At 63.2% G+C, this 18,997-nt stretch overlaps 2 protein-coding genes across 2 annotated transcripts in view; one reads left to right on the forward strand and one right to left on the reverse strand.

Annotated features, from left to right (window-relative positions):
• Positions 1–3: 3 nt before the first annotated feature.
• SCX (scleraxis bHLH transcription factor) lies at positions 4–1,638 on the forward strand (the record flags this gene model as incomplete). Its single annotated transcript, XM_040494632.1, has 3 exons — positions 4–369; positions 1,148–1,200; positions 1,320–1,638. Coding segments are annotated over 3 exons (693 nt in total), but the record flags the coding sequence as incomplete, so codon positions are not given.
• A 6,291-nt stretch (positions 1,639–7,929) lies between these two features.
• Positions 7,930–18,997, reverse strand: part of BOP1 (BOP1 ribosomal biogenesis factor) — an 11,585-nt gene continuing 517 nt past the window's right edge. Inside the window, exons 2-3 of the mRNA XM_040494633.1 lie at positions 18,821–18,992; positions 7,930–8,815 (exon numbers count right to left, since the gene is read on the reverse strand). Of these exons, the coding sequence (XP_040350567.1) occupies positions 8,594–8,815; positions 18,821–18,992 (394 nt within the window). The 3' untranslated portion in view covers positions 7,930–8,593. The remainder of the gene's footprint in view (positions 8,816–18,820; positions 18,993–18,997) is intronic.

Consider the following 18,997-nt stretch of genomic DNA (forward strand, 5'->3'; position numbering starts at 1 on the left):
GGGGGGCGGCCGGGCCGCGAGCCCCGGCAGCGGCACACAGCGAACGCGCGCGAGCGGGACCGCACCAACAGCGTGAACACGGCCTTCACGGCTCTGCGCACGCTCATCCCCACGGAGCCGGCCGACCGCAAGCTCTCCAAGATCGAGACGCTGCGCCTGGCCTCCAGCTACATCTCGCACCTGGGCAACGTGCTGCTGGTGGGCGAGGCCTGCGGCGACGGGCAGCCGTGCCACTCGGGGCCTGCCTTCTTCCACGCTGCGCGCCCCGGCAGCCCCCCGCCGCCGCCCCCACCACCCCCCACCCGCGACGGCGAGAACGCCCAGCCCAAACAGATCTGTACCTTCTGCCTCAGCAACCAGAGAAAGTTGGTGAGTGTCGCCCACCGGGCATCCGTGGGAAGAGAGGCGCGGAGGATGTGGTGGCCCCTGCTTCCGTAGGACCCTAGCTACTACCCACACCTGTCGGGCAGAGAGTGGGGCCAGAGGCAGGCAGAGCGCCCCCCCCATCCCCACCCACCCCCGGCCGCACCTGTGACCTACTGTGCCCCGGGACCCCGGGGAGGGAGGAGCACAGCAAGGGCCCAGCTGGAGCAGGCAGGGCTGGACCTTCCTGGGCCTTCCCCTCCCAGGGCCACAGGTTCCCACGGGGACCGAAGAGGGCCACCCAGGGTCAGGTGGGGGGGGGGGGGGGGGGGGGAAGCGGCAGTCTACGAAGCAGGGAGGCCACTAAAACTGTTAAGAGGCTGGGACCAGACCAGAGTTCAAGCGACTCTGGCCACCCACCCTGTCCCCGAAGGAAGGGGACATCACCCCCCTAATCCGTTGGCCCTGCCACGGCCCCTGGCGCCGGCCTAAGGCTTATCGGGCACCTGCTGCCTCTCCTCCTGCCCTGGCCCACACCCCTGGGGCTGCCCACTCAAGACCTCCGTGTGGCTGTGGGGTCTGCAGACAGGCTGGGGGAGAGGGGCACGTTGCGGGAGCGCTGGCCGGCTGTGATTTACAGCTGCTGCTGCTGCGCTCGGTGGCACCGGAAAAGCAGGGTGAGCAGGGAGAAAACGCGGCGCGGCTTTTCCCGATCCCCATTTCCTCTCCAGACGGCACGCGTGAGCTCCTGGGGCCTGAACATCTGGGAAACTTAATTTTACAGTTTCGGCTGTGCAGCACCGTGCTCTCTTCCCCAAAGTGCACGGGGACGCCGGGGTGAGCGCGGAAGGGGGTGCAGCACCCGCCACCCGAGACAGCACCCAGCGGGGAAGCCCAGGCGCGGGCTGGCACTGGGTCTCCACCCGGGCCCTGACACCACCCCCTCCCCTCTGCAGAGCAAGGACCGAGACAGAAAGACTACGATTCGGAGTTAGAGGCGACGCCGCTGGGCTCTCCACAGAGAGCCCCCCCGTGGACCCGACTCAGGCACAGGCCTCCTGTGAGGGCGCCTCAGGCTCCTCTGGGGCCAATGGACGGACAAGCGGTGGCAGGACTCTGCACTGGCCCAGCTGGCCCAGGCCCACTGGAACCTTCTGTGCTGGCTTCCTACCTGGGTTTTCTTCTGGTCACTACGTGCTGGTATTTTGTGTCTTTGATATGATAATATAAAGTCTGGAAACTTTGTATAATTAAAAACAAAACAGTATCGTCCAACCGTGGAAGCACTGTTTTCTGGAAGGTTCAGAATCCAGCCTGAGCCCAGCCCAAGACCACGCTCCCAGCTCTCAGGGCGGTCTCTTCATGCCCCATCCTCCCTGGGCCCAGAGGCACCAGCTCCCAGGGAAGGCGTCCACCTTCCAGGGGCTGGGCCGTCCCTCCCAGGCCTGAGCACAGCGAGGTACCTCCTCCCGGCCTGGTGGCTGAAGGAGACGGGTGGGGGAGAGCAAGGCTAGGAAAGGAGAGAGGGAGCCCACTGCCCCCACGGCAAGGGACCAAGCAGGGCGGCCTCCACTCCCAGGGCCTGCCTGGCGCCCATGCCTCCCCTGCAGGGGTGAGGAATCCAGGGCCGGCAGCACAATCATGCCAAGCCTTGGGGCCTCACCCTTTGCCACAGAGACCCAAGAAGTGGACACTCAGCCAAGAGGCTGAGTGAGGGGCACTGCCGTTGGAGCGGGTCTCCGAGCCTCGGCGGGCCTAAGGGTGCGGGCCAGATGGCACCCATCTGCAGGCACCCCGGGGTGCCCACCCCTGCGGGGGCTGCCCTGGCTCCCCCAGCCCTACACGCAGCCACTTGCAGCGCTGCTCACACGGAGAGGAACCCTGGCCGCCCACCGCCCTGCTCCGCCGAGCTCCTCCAAAGGCCCCACCTGCCTGTGAGGAGGGCAATTTCAGGCCCCCTCCCCGAGCTGTGCACAGCTGGCTGACCATTAAAATCCTGCAGGTGACAATTACGGTTTAGTGGCTCCAGCTCTGCTGGCACAGCACAGAAGAAAGGCAGGGGGCGGCCTTCCACGAGCCACCTCCCCCACGCTGGCCAGGCGGGCCAGCAGCCTGACTTCCGGCCAGACCGGGTAGGGAATGGCCGAGGGCGCCAGGTGTCGGCCCTGGGCCCTCCCAGCCCTCAGCACAGGCTCAGGGGCCCCCACTGACACACTCCCCCGGGCCCCGGGGAGAGGCCAGGTGCTAAGGCCCACGTGGGCACCCCAACAGGGCAGGCCCAGAGCTGCCCCCCTCCTCTGCACAGAGGGGCTCCGGGGACCTGCAAAGCAGGAAGTGGTGGAGTAATTCTGGAGGAAATTCTCAAAGCCAGAGCCATTAAGGGCTAGAGGGGGGCTCTGTCCAACGTGATAGAAATATAACAGGATAAAAAGTCGCCACGGCAGGTTCCATTCGGAGAGAAACCCAACCCCAAATTTCCTTTCCTTAATCCTGCAGGAGCCTACAGCTGGCCAGAGGAAGGAGGGAGAGGGCAAGCCGGGTCACTGCAGAAGCCCCCACCCCACCCGCCTGCCTGGGGAGCCAGGACCCAGGCCGGAGACACGGGGGTCCAGATGGGGGGCTGAGAAAGGCATCCCCTCTCCTCCCAGGCGGGACCTGGGGGAGGTGTCCAGGGAGGCAGGTGTACCCCAGGATCTTTGTGCTCACCCCCCTGCTTCACTGGGCACCGGGTGCGGTTCTGTGGGGGTGGGGGGAGGGGGCATGGCCCACCTGCCCCTCCCCTACTAGAATCACATCTCCACACCCGAGCCTGGATGGGGGCCGCAGACCCCCCTCATGAAGCCCCCCAAAATGATGAGTACCCGAGCGGGCGCCCACCTTGCGACCACAGCGCAGTGCCGCACCCACACACGAGGCTGAGAGCGCAAACGGAGGGGACCCCGAGCCCCAGAGCTGACGGGGTGTCAGGAGGACCCTGCGGGGGGTCTTCTGAATCCGGAAAACGGGTGGGAGAAGACAGAAGGATGGTCCCCAGAGACCCAGCCCATCAGGGCCCAGGGCACACAGGCCCAGCTCTCCACGGCAGGCCCTGTGACTCCAACAGTGGCTGCAGCTTGGCCGACTCAGGCCTGGGCAGTGGGCCCGGCGCTCCCCGAGCTGCACCGGTAGCAGCGGCGGCGGCAGCGGCGGCGGCGGCGGCGGCGGCGAGGGCCTGGCCCGCCAGCCAACAGGAGAGAGCGGAGGGGCGGGGGAGGAGCGCTCCGTCACCCTTCACTGCTCCAGAAATTCAAACCAGACAGGGGGGCGGGTGGCGGGGGTGGCGGGCCAGCCAGAGCCCGAGCCCAGCAGCCCCACCGGAGTCCACTCAGCTACTACGGCGGCTGGGCCGGGGCGGCAGGTGCTCTGTGCCCGCTGCAGGCCCTGCCTCCCTCCCAAAAGGCCAGCCTCGTCGTCCACTGAGAGGGACAAAGACCCCGGATTCCCTGCGTGCGCGCCCCAGAGACAGCTGGAAAGGAGGGGCCGAGCCCGCGCCCTGGGCCAGCAGCCGCCTCTGTGGGCCAAGCTGGGCTGGAAACACTCCGATCGGCCCCGGCTGTCAGCTCCCTGTCCCCGGCCGGGGGAATGAGCTGCTGGCGGCACCACATGATTCATCACCAGGCCTCAGCCCGCAGGCCAGCCGGCCCCCACCCTGCTCAGCACCTGTGGGCTGCCAGGAAGCACATGTGACCCCGCGGGGGCAAGCACCTACCAACCCCTCCAGGTCAGGCACCGAGCTCGGAGTACAGGCTGAGGACACAGACACCCCCGTGCTCTCCTGGGGGGGCCTCTGTGCCCCAAGCACAAGCCTGTGGGATGAGGCCAGCGGGGGACCCCACCCCCCAGACTGCACCGGACACAAGCGGCAAGCAACAACTGGCTGATGTGTCGGCTGGGATTTTTCCGCTCTCGAGGAGCCCCTCCCCTCCCCCTCCCCAAAGTGGCTGCAGCTGTCAGGACCGCAGATTGGAACTGCAGGTAGGGCGCTGGCCGGCTGCCCACCTCCCTCCCGTGTCTGTCTGCGAGAGAGGAAGCCGGCCCACCTCTGGAATCCTTCACTCTCTCCTCGTTCTGCCTCTCCCACCTGTCCCCTGGGAGCGTGGGGTCAGCCGCCCTCGCTCAGGCTCTCTCTTTTCCCTTGCCCCTCTCCGATTACAATGCCGGCAGTGTTCGCTCCGCTCCCCCTGCACGAAGCTCCCGCCTGTCTCTGAGCACCACTCAGCCTTCCTGAGCCTCGGCCTCTCCTCGCTCCTCCATGGTGTTTAATCTGTCAGAGCCCCGGGCAGAGGAGGCCGGGCTGTGTGCCCCAGGCTCACCTGCTGCCTCAGAACCCATCGAAGGTTCCAGCAGGATGAGTCCTGGTTCACGGGCCAAAGGGAAGAAAGCCAGGTCCTACTTGGCCTCTTCCCGCCCCAAAGGCCAAAGCCAGGTGAGGAGACCCCAGCAGGGAGCTCGGAGCCACCTTCCCAAACCTCCTCCATCAGACCGCCACTCACATTTGCTAACCCAGGTAGCAAGGCACCTCCGCAGAAGCCGACCCCAGACACCATCACCCCCATCTGCCCGTCCCTCTCGAAAGTGCTGCCGGCCAGGCCCGCCGGAGCCATCACGTGCTAGCACAGAGGCCTCCAGCCCACTGCCTGGCCCCCTCGGGGTCCACGCGGTGGGCAGAGGGTGCCGAAGCTGCCCCAGCTCCCAGGTCTTCGGCTACCCCAGACCCCCACCCACCTGACCCTCTCCTGGGGCTGATCAAGGTGCAGTGAGCAGTCCCACCTGGGGCCCTCTGACTCTTGACTACCTGCAGGCAGGCGCTCCCAGAAACCCCTCTGGAGTGCTGCATGTGGGCCCAGGCTCGGGGCCCCCGGCTGAGTGGTGGAGACCCCCATTCCAAGACCCACTGTTCAAAGAGCTGCTGCTGCTTCAGGTCGGTCCCCAGAGCTCCACACCTGCCCCCATCCCATCTCCAGCGAGCTCCAGAATCTTACCCCGGAGGACTCCCCTCAGCCCCAAGCACTGCCTGCACACAGCTAGCCCCTACCTGTGGCCCCTGTCCCCAGCCCCCTCTGCAGTCACTACCCTCCCCCCCCCCACCACCTTTCCCTCCACAAGCCAGCAGCCACACCTCCAGCCCCAGGGCAAACCCTCGGGTCCCTCCAGGCACTCTCCCACCCACCTGCCCCACTGGGTTCCTGCTGCCAAGGAAACTGGCTCCAAGTGGGCACGAGCAACAGGCCGAGCAACAGGCCGGGGCCTCCACCACCCACGTGCCGTGGCTCTGAATCAGCCCCCCCTTCACCTGCCAGCGGCCACACGGGCCCCGCACTGAGAGACCCGGGGCTATCCCTGGACACGTACCACATCCCTCTTAAGGGACAGCTACTTCAGCCACTGCACGCTCCTCACTGCCCCCGCCCCCACCCCCGGGAGGGAATCCTCTCTCCTAAGGAAGGAGGAGGCAGCACTGGGGAGAGGAGGGCGTGCCTCCGACCGGGCACCGCAGGCCTGGCTCAGAGGCGGAGCCGGGCAGAGGCACCGAGGGGCACTCTGCGGTCACAGCCATCACATCCAGTGCACCCTGTGGCCACCACCTGCGAGGCCGTGGGTCAGACCGGCGGGAAGGGACAGACCAGAGCCTGGCCGGCGGCCCCGCTTGCGGGCCGGCTGTGGGGGTGTCAGGCCGACACGAGCAGGCTGAGCGCCGGGCGCTCTCCACAAACAGCCCGAAACCTGAGCCGACAGGCTCCCGCTGCCAGCAGCGACGCAAGCGCTCGGAGCGCGCGGGCGGCCAGGATGGGCGGGGCGGCGGCCCCGGGAGGAGCGGGAGGCCGCCAGCGCTGGAGGCAGCTGCCGGTTCAGTAGCTGGGAGAAGCCATTAACGGCCGTTTGGCGAGAGAGCAGAGGGGATCGCGGGCTCTGGATGCAGACAGGCCTGGGCTCGTCCCCGCGGGATCCCAAGTTACTTGGAGGCCAGGGCGCCGCGGAGCCGGCCAGGGCTGCAGCCCGGCCCCCGCCCGCCGCGGAGGTCTCTCCGGGCACAGGAGGGTCCCACGGTGGACAGGAGGGGGTCAGGCCCTGGGGCTCAGGGACTGGGATGAGGTGGATGCCTCCCGGTCTCCCTGGCCAGAGTTCAACAGCCACCCCTCACCTCTCACCTCTCGCCGGCCTCAGTTTCTCCCAGCTGCTCGGAACAAAGAGGGGCCCCGATGCCGCGAAGGCCGCCGGCCCCCTCCCCCCACCCCGCCCCACCTCCCCCGGGTCGGGCGGCTGGATGAGATCACGTCTGTGAGGTGCGGTGCCGTGGGAGAGGAGTGAGGTGGACGTGTGGGGGTGGGGTGGACACAGCCCGCGGCTGCTCCGGACTCCCCCCACTCCAGGCCCCCCGCCAGACCCAGCGGCACGTCCAGGGGACTTGGGCCCCAACGTGGCTTGGGATGGGAGTCTGGGGGACCGAGGAGGGCAGACGTACGGAAACAGGACTCAGACCATCCCACGAGGGTAGACTGCCACTCATCAGTCAGCATCTGGGGTGGGGGGGGCTCCCCAAAGCCGAGGCCAGCAGTCAGAGGGTCCAGAAGCCCCAGCACACACCAGCTCAGGCCTGAGATCCAGACCCAGGGGTGGGGCGGGGCGGGGCAGGGCCCAGGGGAAGGGACTCCAGGTGTGGCCACCGCACAGCAGCATCCAAGAAGATTCTCTCTCCCAGGAGCACGAAACCCATGAGGACACCTCTGCCGCCGGCCAGAGCCCGAGTGGGGTCCACCCGGTGCCGACCACCTCTAAGCACGCTGCAGGGAGAAGGTGTAGCTCTGACACCAGGAATGTGCCCGGACGGCGGCCCCCGAGCCCTATGCTCTGCGCCGGGTCTGTTCAGGTGCCCGACGGGACCCCTCGCCGCCTGGCCCCCAGGCCTGTTCCCTGAAGCCCACCCCGCTTTGCCAGGATGGCAGAGACACCCACAAAGTCAGCACGGCAGGACCCGGAGCACCCCAGGCACACGTGCTGCTCAGGGAAGCGTCCGCTGGGCCTGGCGCGGCTCCTGAAGGCTGGGCTCTGCCGCCCCCTCGAGCCGCAGGCCGGCTGTGCTGGCAGAGCTCAGGAAGGCGGGCATCGGGCCCCCTCCTGTCACTCACACATATGGGATAGTCATTGCCAGAGGAAGCGGCCCCCGCAGGCCGGGCCGGGAGGAGCGCCTCCCTGTGGGCAGGCCGAGGCCCCTCCCCCGCCTCTGCACTCCATTTACAACCATCATCGATTTCTCAAAATACCAAATATAAAAAAGTAGCCGACAGGATGTGGCTGCCGACAGCCAGAGCCCCTGGGAGGGGGGAGACAGGCAGGGAGCCGCACTGCGCTGGCCCCCCCTCACCGTGTGCGCCCGCTGCTCCGGCCAGGAAACCAATTTATTTTGTTTTGTCTCTGTTCTCTAAACGCACAGAGGCCAGATCGGGCGGGCAGCCAAGGCTCCTGCAGCCGCTGCCAAGAGAGCGTGAGGGTGGGGGTGGAGGCCGAACAGGGGAGGGGGCGCGTGCCTCCCCAGGCCCCGGGACAGCCCCTGACAGGCAGCTCTGGAGGGCCGCTGTCCCTGCAAGCCATGCGCCAAAGCCATCCCCCTGCAGCTCCAAAGAGGCACACACCTGGGCGCCCACCAGGGCCCTGGGAGGCTCGGGGCCACAGCCCTGCCAGTGACTGGGACACACGTGGGAGGGGACAGGCAGGAGGAGATGGCCACCTCCGGGCTCAGAGCTCCTCAGCCTCCAGCCCTCCCACACCAGGCAGGCCCAGGGAGCTGAGCCTCTGGCCCACACACCAGGGCCTCCGGACGCCAGACTGGGCACCACTTGCCCACCGCCACGCTTGTCCCTTCAGACGACAAACGTGAAGGAGCTACCGGATTCACTGGAGCCACATCAGTCCACTCCTCGAGGACACCGAGGAGAGCGGGGGCGGAACACCCAAAGGCCACCCACCTCCTGCCCTCAGCACCCAGACCCGTCACCCCCCGAGGCCCAGCACAGGCCAGCTGGTGCGACAGAAGCCACCCCTGCCCCAACCTCTCCGTGCCCACCGAGAGCACAAGCACAGCCTCCGCAGAGCGCACGGGGGACCCCAGCATCAGGGGCCGCCCCACAGACACACCTGGGGGTCCACCGCATCACATTCACCCTTCCTCCTTTCCTAGTGATCCCACACACACTCACCCTCCTGCAGACAGGTGTCCTGACCCCAAAATCGCTCTCCCAAACCACGAGTGGGGCCCCTCACTGTGGCCTGACTCCTCTGTACCCAGCACAGCACAGCACAGCCCCCCTGGGGAGGAGGCAAGCCCAGCCCGCACCTCCTCATCAGAGCTGTCTTCTGCGTACTCTTCGTAGCCCTTCGCTCTCGCCACCTCTGTCCTTGGGGAAGGGATGCCAGCCTGTAGAGAGAAGGGACAATTGTGATGTCAGGATGTGATGCCCTCTGACCTCGGACAGAGCCCAGGCCCGAAGTCCCTTGGCCCCTCCTTGGGACTGGAGGCTTGGGAACAAACTATCCCTCTTGCTGATGCTGAGGCCGAGGTTCCCGCCGCCCCCAATCTCTAGGCAGTTCCAACCTGGCCCTGGGCCTCAAGACAAGATCAGGGTCACCCCAGGTCTAAGCAGGCCTCATGGGCCTCACCTGGGGTCCTGTCAAGGGCCAGCCCCGTCACTACATTCAAGTTCCTCCAAGGAAAGACCCCAGGGAAGGGCTGACACCCGGTGCCAGACTGGAAAAGGAACAGTCAGCAACAAAGCCACCAGCTGAGGGCCTGGCCACCCCCGCACCAGTTAACGAAAAAACCGGCTGCAGGGCTCCTGGCCCGACAGCCCCTACCCGGCCCTGCCAGGTTCAGGAGAGCCCAGGGTCCAGGGGCAAGGTGGGAGAGGCCACTCGGGGGCAGCAAGTGAGGGCAGGGCAGGGGGGTTACCCACACCCAGGCCAGCCGCTCTGGAGGCAGGCCTGTGGCACCTGCTGCTGGTGGTCACGAGGCCACAGCCGGCTCGCTCCTAGGGCAAGACCCTCCTCCCAAGGCGGCCTCCGGTCTGCAGCAGCTGAGAGAGAGGCGCCCCCTAACCTGCAGAACGCTGCGGGGGACACAGCCCTCTGGCACCCACCCCACCCACGTGTCCACGGCCCCAGGCTGACCCCGGTCCACCAGGTCAGTGAGTGGGCGCCACTGAACGTTCACACCCTAACCTGGAAAACAGATCCTTCCCTCACGGGGTGGGGGGATCGGGTGTACCGGAACCAGGACTGATGGGGAAAACAGCCCTACCTCTCACTCCTGGGCGCAGTAAAGTACTCTGGAGCAGGAGCCCCCGAGCGCGGCACCCCCGCCAGAGCCCCGCTCCCCCTGACCGGGCAAGAGCCAAGGGCCTGCGAGGCGGCTCTTCCTCTCGCCTGTTTTTTCCCTCAGTATAAGGAGGGTGGGAGACTAAGTTTTTCTCCAGGCCAGGAACAAGGCGGGATTCGGTTTCCATGTCTCCCCCACCCCGCTCCCCATGCTGCATGCGCTGTGGGAGCCGTGCCCGCTAAAAGTGGGTCAGCACCGCCTGATGGGTGCGGGCCGTGGGTGGGGGGCAAGGAGGGCCCAGAGCTCTCCTCCCATCCTTGCCCGAAGGGAGCTCCGCCTGCAGCAGCGGCCCGGGGGCACACCTGCCCCAGGCTCAGGGCCGGGCACCAGGCCTCCTCAGCAAGTGCCCCCAATGCCAGGCCACGGCCAGCAGGTCCACGGTGGCGGCCCCGGCCAGGCTCCACGGCCGCCCACAGCACCAGGCCTGCTGATGCTCTCCAGCAGCACTGAACCCCGCAGAGCCCTACATCACCTGCGCCTCAGGCCATGGTCATGGGGTCCCCTTGTCCTCCAGCGCACCCCACATCGTCGTGTGCTGGGTGTGGCCAGCGCCCCGGGCAAGCGTGCAGGCACAGGGAGCCAGAGACAGGCCGGACCCGGCAAGGAGGGGCACCCCAGCAGCGGGCAGCAAGTTCCCACACAAAAGAGCTGGACCCCCAGCCCTCCTTGGTCTCTCTCCAGAAGTGGTGCTGCAGGCAGCACGGTGGCCACCAGGGGGCAGCAGAGGCGCGGGCGCAGCCCAGCTCCAGGATCCAGGGGCGGCTCCGGGAGCGACCCCTTCACAGCCTGGAGACCCTTTGCTGGGCATTCAGGAAAAGGAAAATTTTAAAAGACAACTTAAAAGGAACGTGAAACACAAAGGACGCGAACCCAAGAACGGGGGCCCCACCATCCTTGCCTCCTGTCTCTCACTCGGCGCAGCGCTGCCACCGTCGGAGACGGTGGTCCTCAGGCGCAGAATCCAGGAGGTCGGGGTCTGCCCAGACCCACACCGTCTGCAGGACACGAGCACCCACCTCAAGACAGGCTCAGCCCTGCGTGGCACTGCCCCCTCAATGTGCCCACACTGGACACATTGGTGGACACAGAGAGAGGCAGCCTTCTGTCGATGAGTGCCCCCCCGACCAGGGCACAGCAGGAGCGAAGGGCAGACCCGTGTACAGTGGCGCGAGGAACTGTGGGGCATCAGCAAAGAGGCCAGCAGCAGGCAGGCAGGCCGGGGGCCAGTGTCCAGGCAGGGCCAGAGGCACGCAAGGGCACGCCGAGCACTAGGGAGAGGGAGGCCGTGTCGACCGCCGGGCAGCAGGCCGGGACCACCTCGGAGCGGAACAAGCAGCAGGCGCCCCTGGGTGAAGGGCCACGGGGCAGACAGCACTGGGAGCCCGGGTCAGGCCGTGTCCCTGAATCCTGGGCGGCCTCTGGACCTGGTCCTCAGGGGAACTCGCTCCTGCTTCTCTACCCACCCCCAAGACTGTAACACACCGTAAAGACCGAGGCAGGGGCCCCGAAGGGGTTCTGACAGCCTAAATGGCATCTCATTGCAGCTGCAACAGACCCAGCCCGGCCACACCCCACTGCCACCGCCAAGCACGCATGTGACAACACAGGCTCCCCGACCTCCCGACGCGGGCTGTGCTGGCTCAGACTAGGTCAGCCAAGCTGAAACTTTGCTCCCTGCACGGCCCTCCCTGCGGGGTCCCAGGCAGGACTGCTCACAAGAGGGTGCTGTCAAGAGACTCAGAAGAAAGGAAACAGCAGCCACCACACCCTGAAGGTCCACAGGAGGTGTGCCGGGCTCGGGAGTGTCCCTGACACCTCGGAGCAGGGGTCACATCCAGAGCGCTACCGGTAACCCATGTTCTCAGCGACCCAGGGGAGGAGCAAAGACCCCGTGCACAAAGGAGCCTCCAAGAACCCGATCCGCAGACCCTCCGGACTGGCCCTCGCTGCTGCGGAGCCTCCTCAGGGCCCAGCTCAGGGAAGGGCCGGGGTCGAAGAGCTCCGTGCACACGCCCATGTCCACGCACATGCCAGTCTGACCAGGAGCACGGACTGACGCCGAGGAGGTACACGTGTTAGAGAACGTGCACCACCGGGGCCTGCCAAGGCCAGAGAGAACATGAGATGAGAACACCCCTCATTTCTCAGAGAAAAAGGAGGGAGACTCGGGGCCAGGGTCATGCCCCGGAGCAGGACCCGGCCCAGCACGAGGAGATGGTTGCCCTTGCCTGGCCAACATCAGGACACCAGAGACCGCTGACCATGCAGGGCGACCCGCTTCCCCATTTACAACAGAAAAACTGAGTGAGACTCGAAGCCACTGCTGCACGTGGCCGCAGGGGAGGAGGCCGAGGACCTGCCGGCACCTAGACCTGATTCACACGAGACCCTCGGGCCGAGGCCACGGCCAACACGGCCACGAGGTAAGGGTCCGAGAGGGATGGCGGGGGTGGACGCTGTAGCTGTTCCAAACCATAGCTGTAAACCTTTGACTTTCCTCCCATCAAGGGGCAGTCTACGTGCCCCCTCCCCAAATCTGAGTGGGCTTGTGGCCGGCTCACCTGTCCGAGGAGAGCAGCCCCGACTGACGATGCATGAATTCTGGATCCAGACCATGAAGCTCCTGCACATCTGCCCCATATAACAGACAGCCTGTCCTCAGAGCCCCGACGGTGGGGAACGTCCCAGACGGGCAGGCAGACTTGCCCAGTGAGTGCCCATCATGCAGGCTGCCCCAGCCTGGACACGAGTGGAGAGGCCCCAGATTTCTTCCTCGGGACCCTCACCTGAGCCCCCCAAACAAGGGGTGTGATGACTGATGGTCCTGCTAGACAGAACATACCAGAACCCTGGAGGGACACGGCTGAGGGAGGCTGTGGGACCCCCCCCCCAATCCCGCTGACGACGTCACCCGGACACGACAGCACCTCACCCTGCCTGAACTCTGATCCCCAGAAATGAGAGTGCCACAAAATGTGTCATGCCTGGAGGTGGCAGGGCAGGTGGAGGAACCACTGCCTCCCCTCCCCCACGGGGCCGCATCCTCGCTCCTATGGTAGGCGCTCCATTAACTAGCTGGTGACAGTCATCGGACGTGCCCCCAGCTGCCTCCCACAAGCCACAGCTCCACCGGTGCCAAGACCCAGGCGGGCCCCTTCTGCCCGCAGGTCTGCAGCACACAACAGGCAGAACTCTTCCTGAAATACCTACAGAACACTACTCACGGGCACGATCACTTGTACGGTCACATTCTTGAATGCGGTGAGCAGACTACTGAGCCAACAATGGGAACTTCTGAACGAAAGACAACAAAGTAGGAAAACCCCACGTAAATGAGGACCCGAGTAAACACAACAAGGAGGAAAAATGGGCCCTAAACAAGCACAAAAGGGTAAGACGACTTTCAATACACAAATCCACTCGACGCAAGTAGTCCAGAAGAAGCACGAAGACCTCACCTTTCCCAGGGGACCGCAGACAGCTGCTGCGGAGGACGCCGGCAAGGGGGCACGCTCCCGCCTGCCAAGCAGGAAGCCAGGGATCCGGGAACAGGGAGGGCAGGGGTCGGCGTGCTGGGGACGGGGGGAGCCTGAGGAAGCTCCCCGTGCCTGAGAGTGGACACAGGAGGGACGCAGGCAGGCGGCCGAGAGCCAGGGAGAGGCTGGGCGGGGGGGGGGGGGGGGGCGGGGGGGGACCCCCCCCACACAGGGAACACGCAGCACAGGGCCCCTCTACAGCCTCCTTCAGTGACGCGTGTGCCGAGGACGGTCCGGCTGGGGCAGGCTTGCAGACGGGCCATGCACAGAGTGAGGGGCAGGGGCTGGGCCCCACCCGGGCCTTGAGCTGGAGCCCGTGGGGAGCAGAGGGCGGGGCTTGGGGAGGGGATGCAAGGCCCCCAACGCCAGGGGTCCACACGGCACTCCCTGACCCACGTGAAGGGGAACAGAAGTGGGGCCTGCAGAGCCTGACCTTCGAGAAATAGGACAGTGATGGAAACTGTGTCTTGGGGGGCACACAGCCGGAACCATGCTCCCAGAAACACAGGAAAAGATGCCTCGTTCCCAACTTAAGAAAAAAATCACAGTGCAACACGAGGCCACTTTCCACGTATTAGAGTAAGAAAATACTGAGGTTTCACCATGCACTGTCTCGGCGGGATGGGAAACAGGTGCCTCGGGGGGTGTGGCGAGTTCAAATAGCACACTTTCCTTCCGCTAAAAACGCATCGGCCTTTGACCCAGAGATGCTTCCCGGAACGTATCCGAAAACCTGCTTGCACGTGCAAGCAAATGAGGGGAGCATCGCAAGACCACCGGGACAGCACAAGGTCACAAGTGCCCACCCACCGGCGGCCCGTGCACGCTGCAGGCACCGCGCGCGAGGGTGGTCCTGAGACAGAGAAGAGCAGGGCAGAAGACGGAGGTTAGGAAGCCATCACACACGACACAAACGGGCGCCTGGATGTGCGAAGAACACCCTGGAGAGACCCAGGGACCGAAACAGTCCTCACCCTCGTGCAGGAGCAGAAGGCAGGGCAGGGCGGGAGGAACGACCCTCAGGAACTCCCGAGCGAGCGCTCTGCTGTGTCCCTACCATGCACGTCACATATTCCACGCAACCCTAACAAAGTAGTGGACACATCTGCACGGCCACCAAACCCCCAGGAGGAAGTGGAGGAGGAGCTCGCCGATGGTGGCACCCAGGGCAGCCAAACACCGAAGTGGGTGACCCTGAGCACCTGGGCCACGTAACCCCATCTCTGCCCGTGGGAAAGGAAGGTGGGCACTCAGGGCAGTCTCCAGAGAACATGCCTGTGACCACCTGGCCATCCACGATCACGTGTGGAGGGTCCCAGCAGGATGTTCGTGGCCTGCCCGGGATGGCCTGTGGCAGCCACACGTGGAACCCGTGGACGGACTTATGGGGCAGGGTCCCCGGACAATGACCTATCAGCCCCATACCTCCCAGAACCATTAGGCAAATAAGGCAGCCCCCGCCTGCACAGGTACTCGGCAGCCTGCGTCACTTGATCAGCGTGTCTGGGCCAGGGGGCATCAGAGACAGTCGGAAAAGCCCAGAGGACCGTACCCACAATTAGCACCTATTTCCTGCTGGCCTCTGCCCCAGGATGTGTGTCCTTGATGTGACGTTAGAACGCAGCCTGACAATGAGGCAGGATGCTCTTCAGACACGTGAAGCAGTGTGGCCACCTGCTTCCTTGGAAGTGGGGGGAGCCTGGAGACAGCTTGTGTACAGGAAGTGGAAGAAACGGCGACGGGAGCCAAGTCACAGACGGGAGCACGCAGCAGGCAGAGAAGTTACTGCAAAGCCTCACGGCACAGTGGCCATCAGCACCTAGTAAGAACCAAGCCCCAGGAAGGAGGCACCGGAGCGGGAGGAAGAGCAGGAGAACATTTTGCTTGGTCGTACAAGCTGGAGTGGGTCCCTGGGAAAACGCCACTTCGACCTGACAAGCAGCTCACCCACAGCCACTGTTTGCAAGACCACAGAGGCGGCCACGGCCAGAAGCCAGAGAACGCTGGGGCTTCCTGTTAAAAAGCTGGGACACCCGGCAAAGACACGAGCAGAAGCTGGCGTCACTGCTGGCAGGGGCCCATAGAGCTGACAGTGGTAGGGACACCGATTCTAGAAGCTGCTCAACGGAAGTGGGTCTTGGGTTGACGGCCCGTGCGGGTGGCAGGAACACCTTGTCAAGACAGGTTGACATCTTGACAAAAGCCTCCATGGTGTGACAGGTAGCAGGCCCCTAGCTACAGCAGGTGAAACCCTGAGGGGACCTTGACCCAGGGGAACCCCCCCCCATGATAGGGCTTCAGACGGTGGAGTGCAGGCCTGACCGGGGCTGTCATGGGGCCACTCTGGACGCCCCATACGGCCACGTTCGGGCAGATAGGAACACATGGGAAGCGGTGACTGGCTGCTGGCTCAGTTTCTGGCTACGAGGCTACGTGCTGCAGACGGGGCTCAGGCCATCCAAAGAGGGGGTGTGGGCAGAAAACGCGGAGGGGGAACCAGCTCAACCAGGTGGATGGGTGTGAAAGGCTTGAGGAACAGGTGGAAAAAAGGAGAGACAGGGAGATTTCCACTAAGCGAGAGAACACTCCCCCCACACCTCAATCCCCTCTCTCTGCCTCGAGGAGTTCAAACCTAAGCGTGACAACTGTGATTAGAACAGGAAGTGCTCCAATACAGGCCACCTGTACCCCTCAATGAAAGCATAAAAAAGCCAGAGATGTGAACACTGACTGGCACAGGGCAGGGCAGGACCCTGAGGTGGCCATCCAGGGTGTGTGTGGGACTCAGAACCGCTCATGGCTCGTGGGTCTCGTGTCCAGGACTGCCCACAAGAGACAGGGATGGCCCTACGGCCTGGGCGTGAGCAGGAAGGAGGGACACCTCCCAGGCAGGAGACGAGGAGGGTGAAGTCCTGAAGCCGCCCCACATGGCACACACCGGAGGGGCCCCGGTCCCGGCTTCAAGTGGGGGGCAGGCCAGGCTGCCGCAGAGCCAGCTCCCCCGGACGGAGGGCTGCGCCCCACCTTCTGACGAGGGAAGGCATCTGGTCTCTCCTGGGCTGTGGCCTCAGTCCCTGCTGGATGGCCCAGCAAGCAGACCAAGAAGGCGGCCCTGCAGGGAACACCCGGCCACGTTGGCACAGAAACCTGAGAAGGACCCATGTGGACAAGCATGTGCCCAGCAGCCCAGAAGGGACGGAGCGTGGGCACACGCAGAATGCGCCCCTTCCATCAGACCCCCTGGACATCCTCTTGAGGTACCTGCACTGTTACCTCATTTAGAGAACTTAAAAAAAAATTTCCATTAAAGGGGCGCCCGGGCAGTTCAGTCATTTGAGTGTCTGACTTCATTTGTCTGACCTGACTTCAGGTCATCAACTCGCTTTCATGGGTTCGAGCCCCACGTCGGGCTCTGTGCTGACAGCTCAGAGCCCGGAGCCTGCTTCAGATTCGGTGTCTCCCTCTCTCTGCCCCCGCCAACCCCCGCTCACATTCTCTCTCAAAAATTAATAAAGGTTAAAAAAAAAAAAAAAAGAAAGAAACGTTTATTAAAAAAGTTACTTAATTTTTTTTAAGTAGGCTCCACACCCAACACAGGGCTTGAACTCAGGACCTAGATCAAGACTGTGTGCTCTCTATTGACTGAGTCAGCCAAGTGCCCCAAAAGTTAGTTAACTTTTAAAAATTACTTTTAAAATTCTGTTCATAAACAAAGACAAAAAACCCTTTGTAAAAAAAAAAAAAAAAAAAAATGGGGGGACGCCCGGGTGGCTCCGTTGGTTAATCATCTGACTTCAGCTTAGTTGACGATCTCACGGTTGAGTTCGAGCCCCGCGTCAGGCTCTGTGCTGTAAGCACGGAGCCTAATTTGGGTCCTCTTTCCTTCTCTCTCTGCCCCTCCCCAACTTGCATGCGCATGGGCTCCCTCTCTCTCTCTCTCTCTCTCTCTCTCTTTCCCTCCCTCCATCAAGTAAAAATACACTTTAAAAAATTTTCTTTCAAAAAAAAAAATTGGGGCACCTAGCTGGCTCTATCTGTAGAACATGTGACTTGATCTCAGGGTCATGAGTTCAAGCCCCACGTTGGGTGTGTCACCTACTTAAAAAATACGTTAATTAATTAAATTAAATAAATATGTCAGCGTGTGGACCCTTAATTTTAAAAGGAGGAGAAAAGACACGGGAAGGTGATGAAACTGTTAGCTGTGGTCACGAACCACAGCAAAGGCAGGGAATGAGAACTCCCACTCTGTACCGAACAGTGCTGAGAAAACATTTCATTTTTGTCAAGAAAGTGTATTTTGTAACATTTTTAAACGTTTATATATCTTTGAGAGAGGACACGCACAATGCTCAAACAGGGGAGGGGCAGGGAGAGAGGGGACAGGGGATCTGGGGCAGGCTCCACGCTGTCAGCACAGAGCCCCAAACGGGGCTTGAACTCACGAACCATGAGATCATGACCCAAGCAAAAGTCAGATGCTTAACGGACGGAGCCACCCGGGCGCCCCTATTTTATAATTTTATAAAGTTAAAAAGAGGGAAAAATCGTTGGCCATCACCCTACAAACCATGGTCAGTACAGTAAACACATCTCTCCCTGCACACCAGCATTACAACTAAGGCTTGAGTGAGTGGAAGGTTGAAATGTGACTTTAAATCTTTTCTTCCTAGGAAACAGAACAAGCACGGCTTTTTGGTTTCTATTATGGGGGTGGACTCCTGTATGATTCAAAGTCGTAACTTCCAGAACACCAGACCCACTGGAAATATAGTTATAAACTACTTTCTACAACATTCCAGGGGCGCCAGGGTGGCTGTCCGTTGAGTGTCTGACTCTTGATTTCGGCTCAGGTCCTGATCTCAGGGTCGTGAGTTCGAGCCCCACCTGGGGCTCGGTGCTGACAGCAGGGAGCCCACTTGTGATAGTCTCTCTCTCAAAATAAATAAATAAGCTTTTAAAACCAGTAACGAAAACACTCCAAACAGCTAATGTCATATTTTAGTTTCAGCTTTTCTCTCATTTTTCTTGCTTGAGACAAGAGCCGAAGTACCCCTTCCCCATCACCACAGGGGTGGGCACGATGCCGAAGCGTCAACCGGCAAGGCTCTCTGGGGCCGGGCTCGAGTGGAACGGCGCTCCTGTCGGGCCGGCTCCCTCATGTGTGTCCTGGGAGCTCCCCGCCAGACAGTCTCTTGCGCATGAATCCCCACCTCAGGTTTGCCCCTGGGAAACCCGGGCTACGACTGAGTCTAGCAGAGAGAGCGGAGTCCTATGGAAAGGTGACGTCAGAATCATCTGAGGGGGAGGCCCAGGGAGGTGGACTTTTCGAGTTCCTGAGAACAGAGCGCATAACTGTGAAAAACAGCACCCGACTCGGAGCGCTCCAGCTCCAACCAGGAAGCTCGAAAACAGCAGTGAGGACGCTGAGAGCCCGAGGCCTGGGGGTCGCTTTCTTTCCTGGCCACCTTCATGCCAAAAGGGCCCACCAGGAGGCTCCTCGCTCACCCACCTGCACCTGCTGCCCAGAGGTCTCCTCCATCCTGCTGTGGCTGTCATCACCGCCGGCCCCATCCTCTCCCTCGGCTGGGTCATCCTCACTACTGTCGCTGCCGGAATCCTGCAGGCCTGAGAACACGCTCTCCTCGCTCTCAGACAGGCCAGAATCACTGCCATCCCGGAGGCTGGC

This window comes from Herpailurus yagouaroundi, unplaced genomic scaffold (assembly GCF_014898765.1).
Source record: "Herpailurus yagouaroundi ecotype Mexico unplaced genomic scaffold, PumYag 186, whole genome shotgun sequence".
NCBI lineage: Eukaryota > Metazoa > Chordata > Mammalia > Carnivora > Felidae > Herpailurus > Herpailurus yagouaroundi.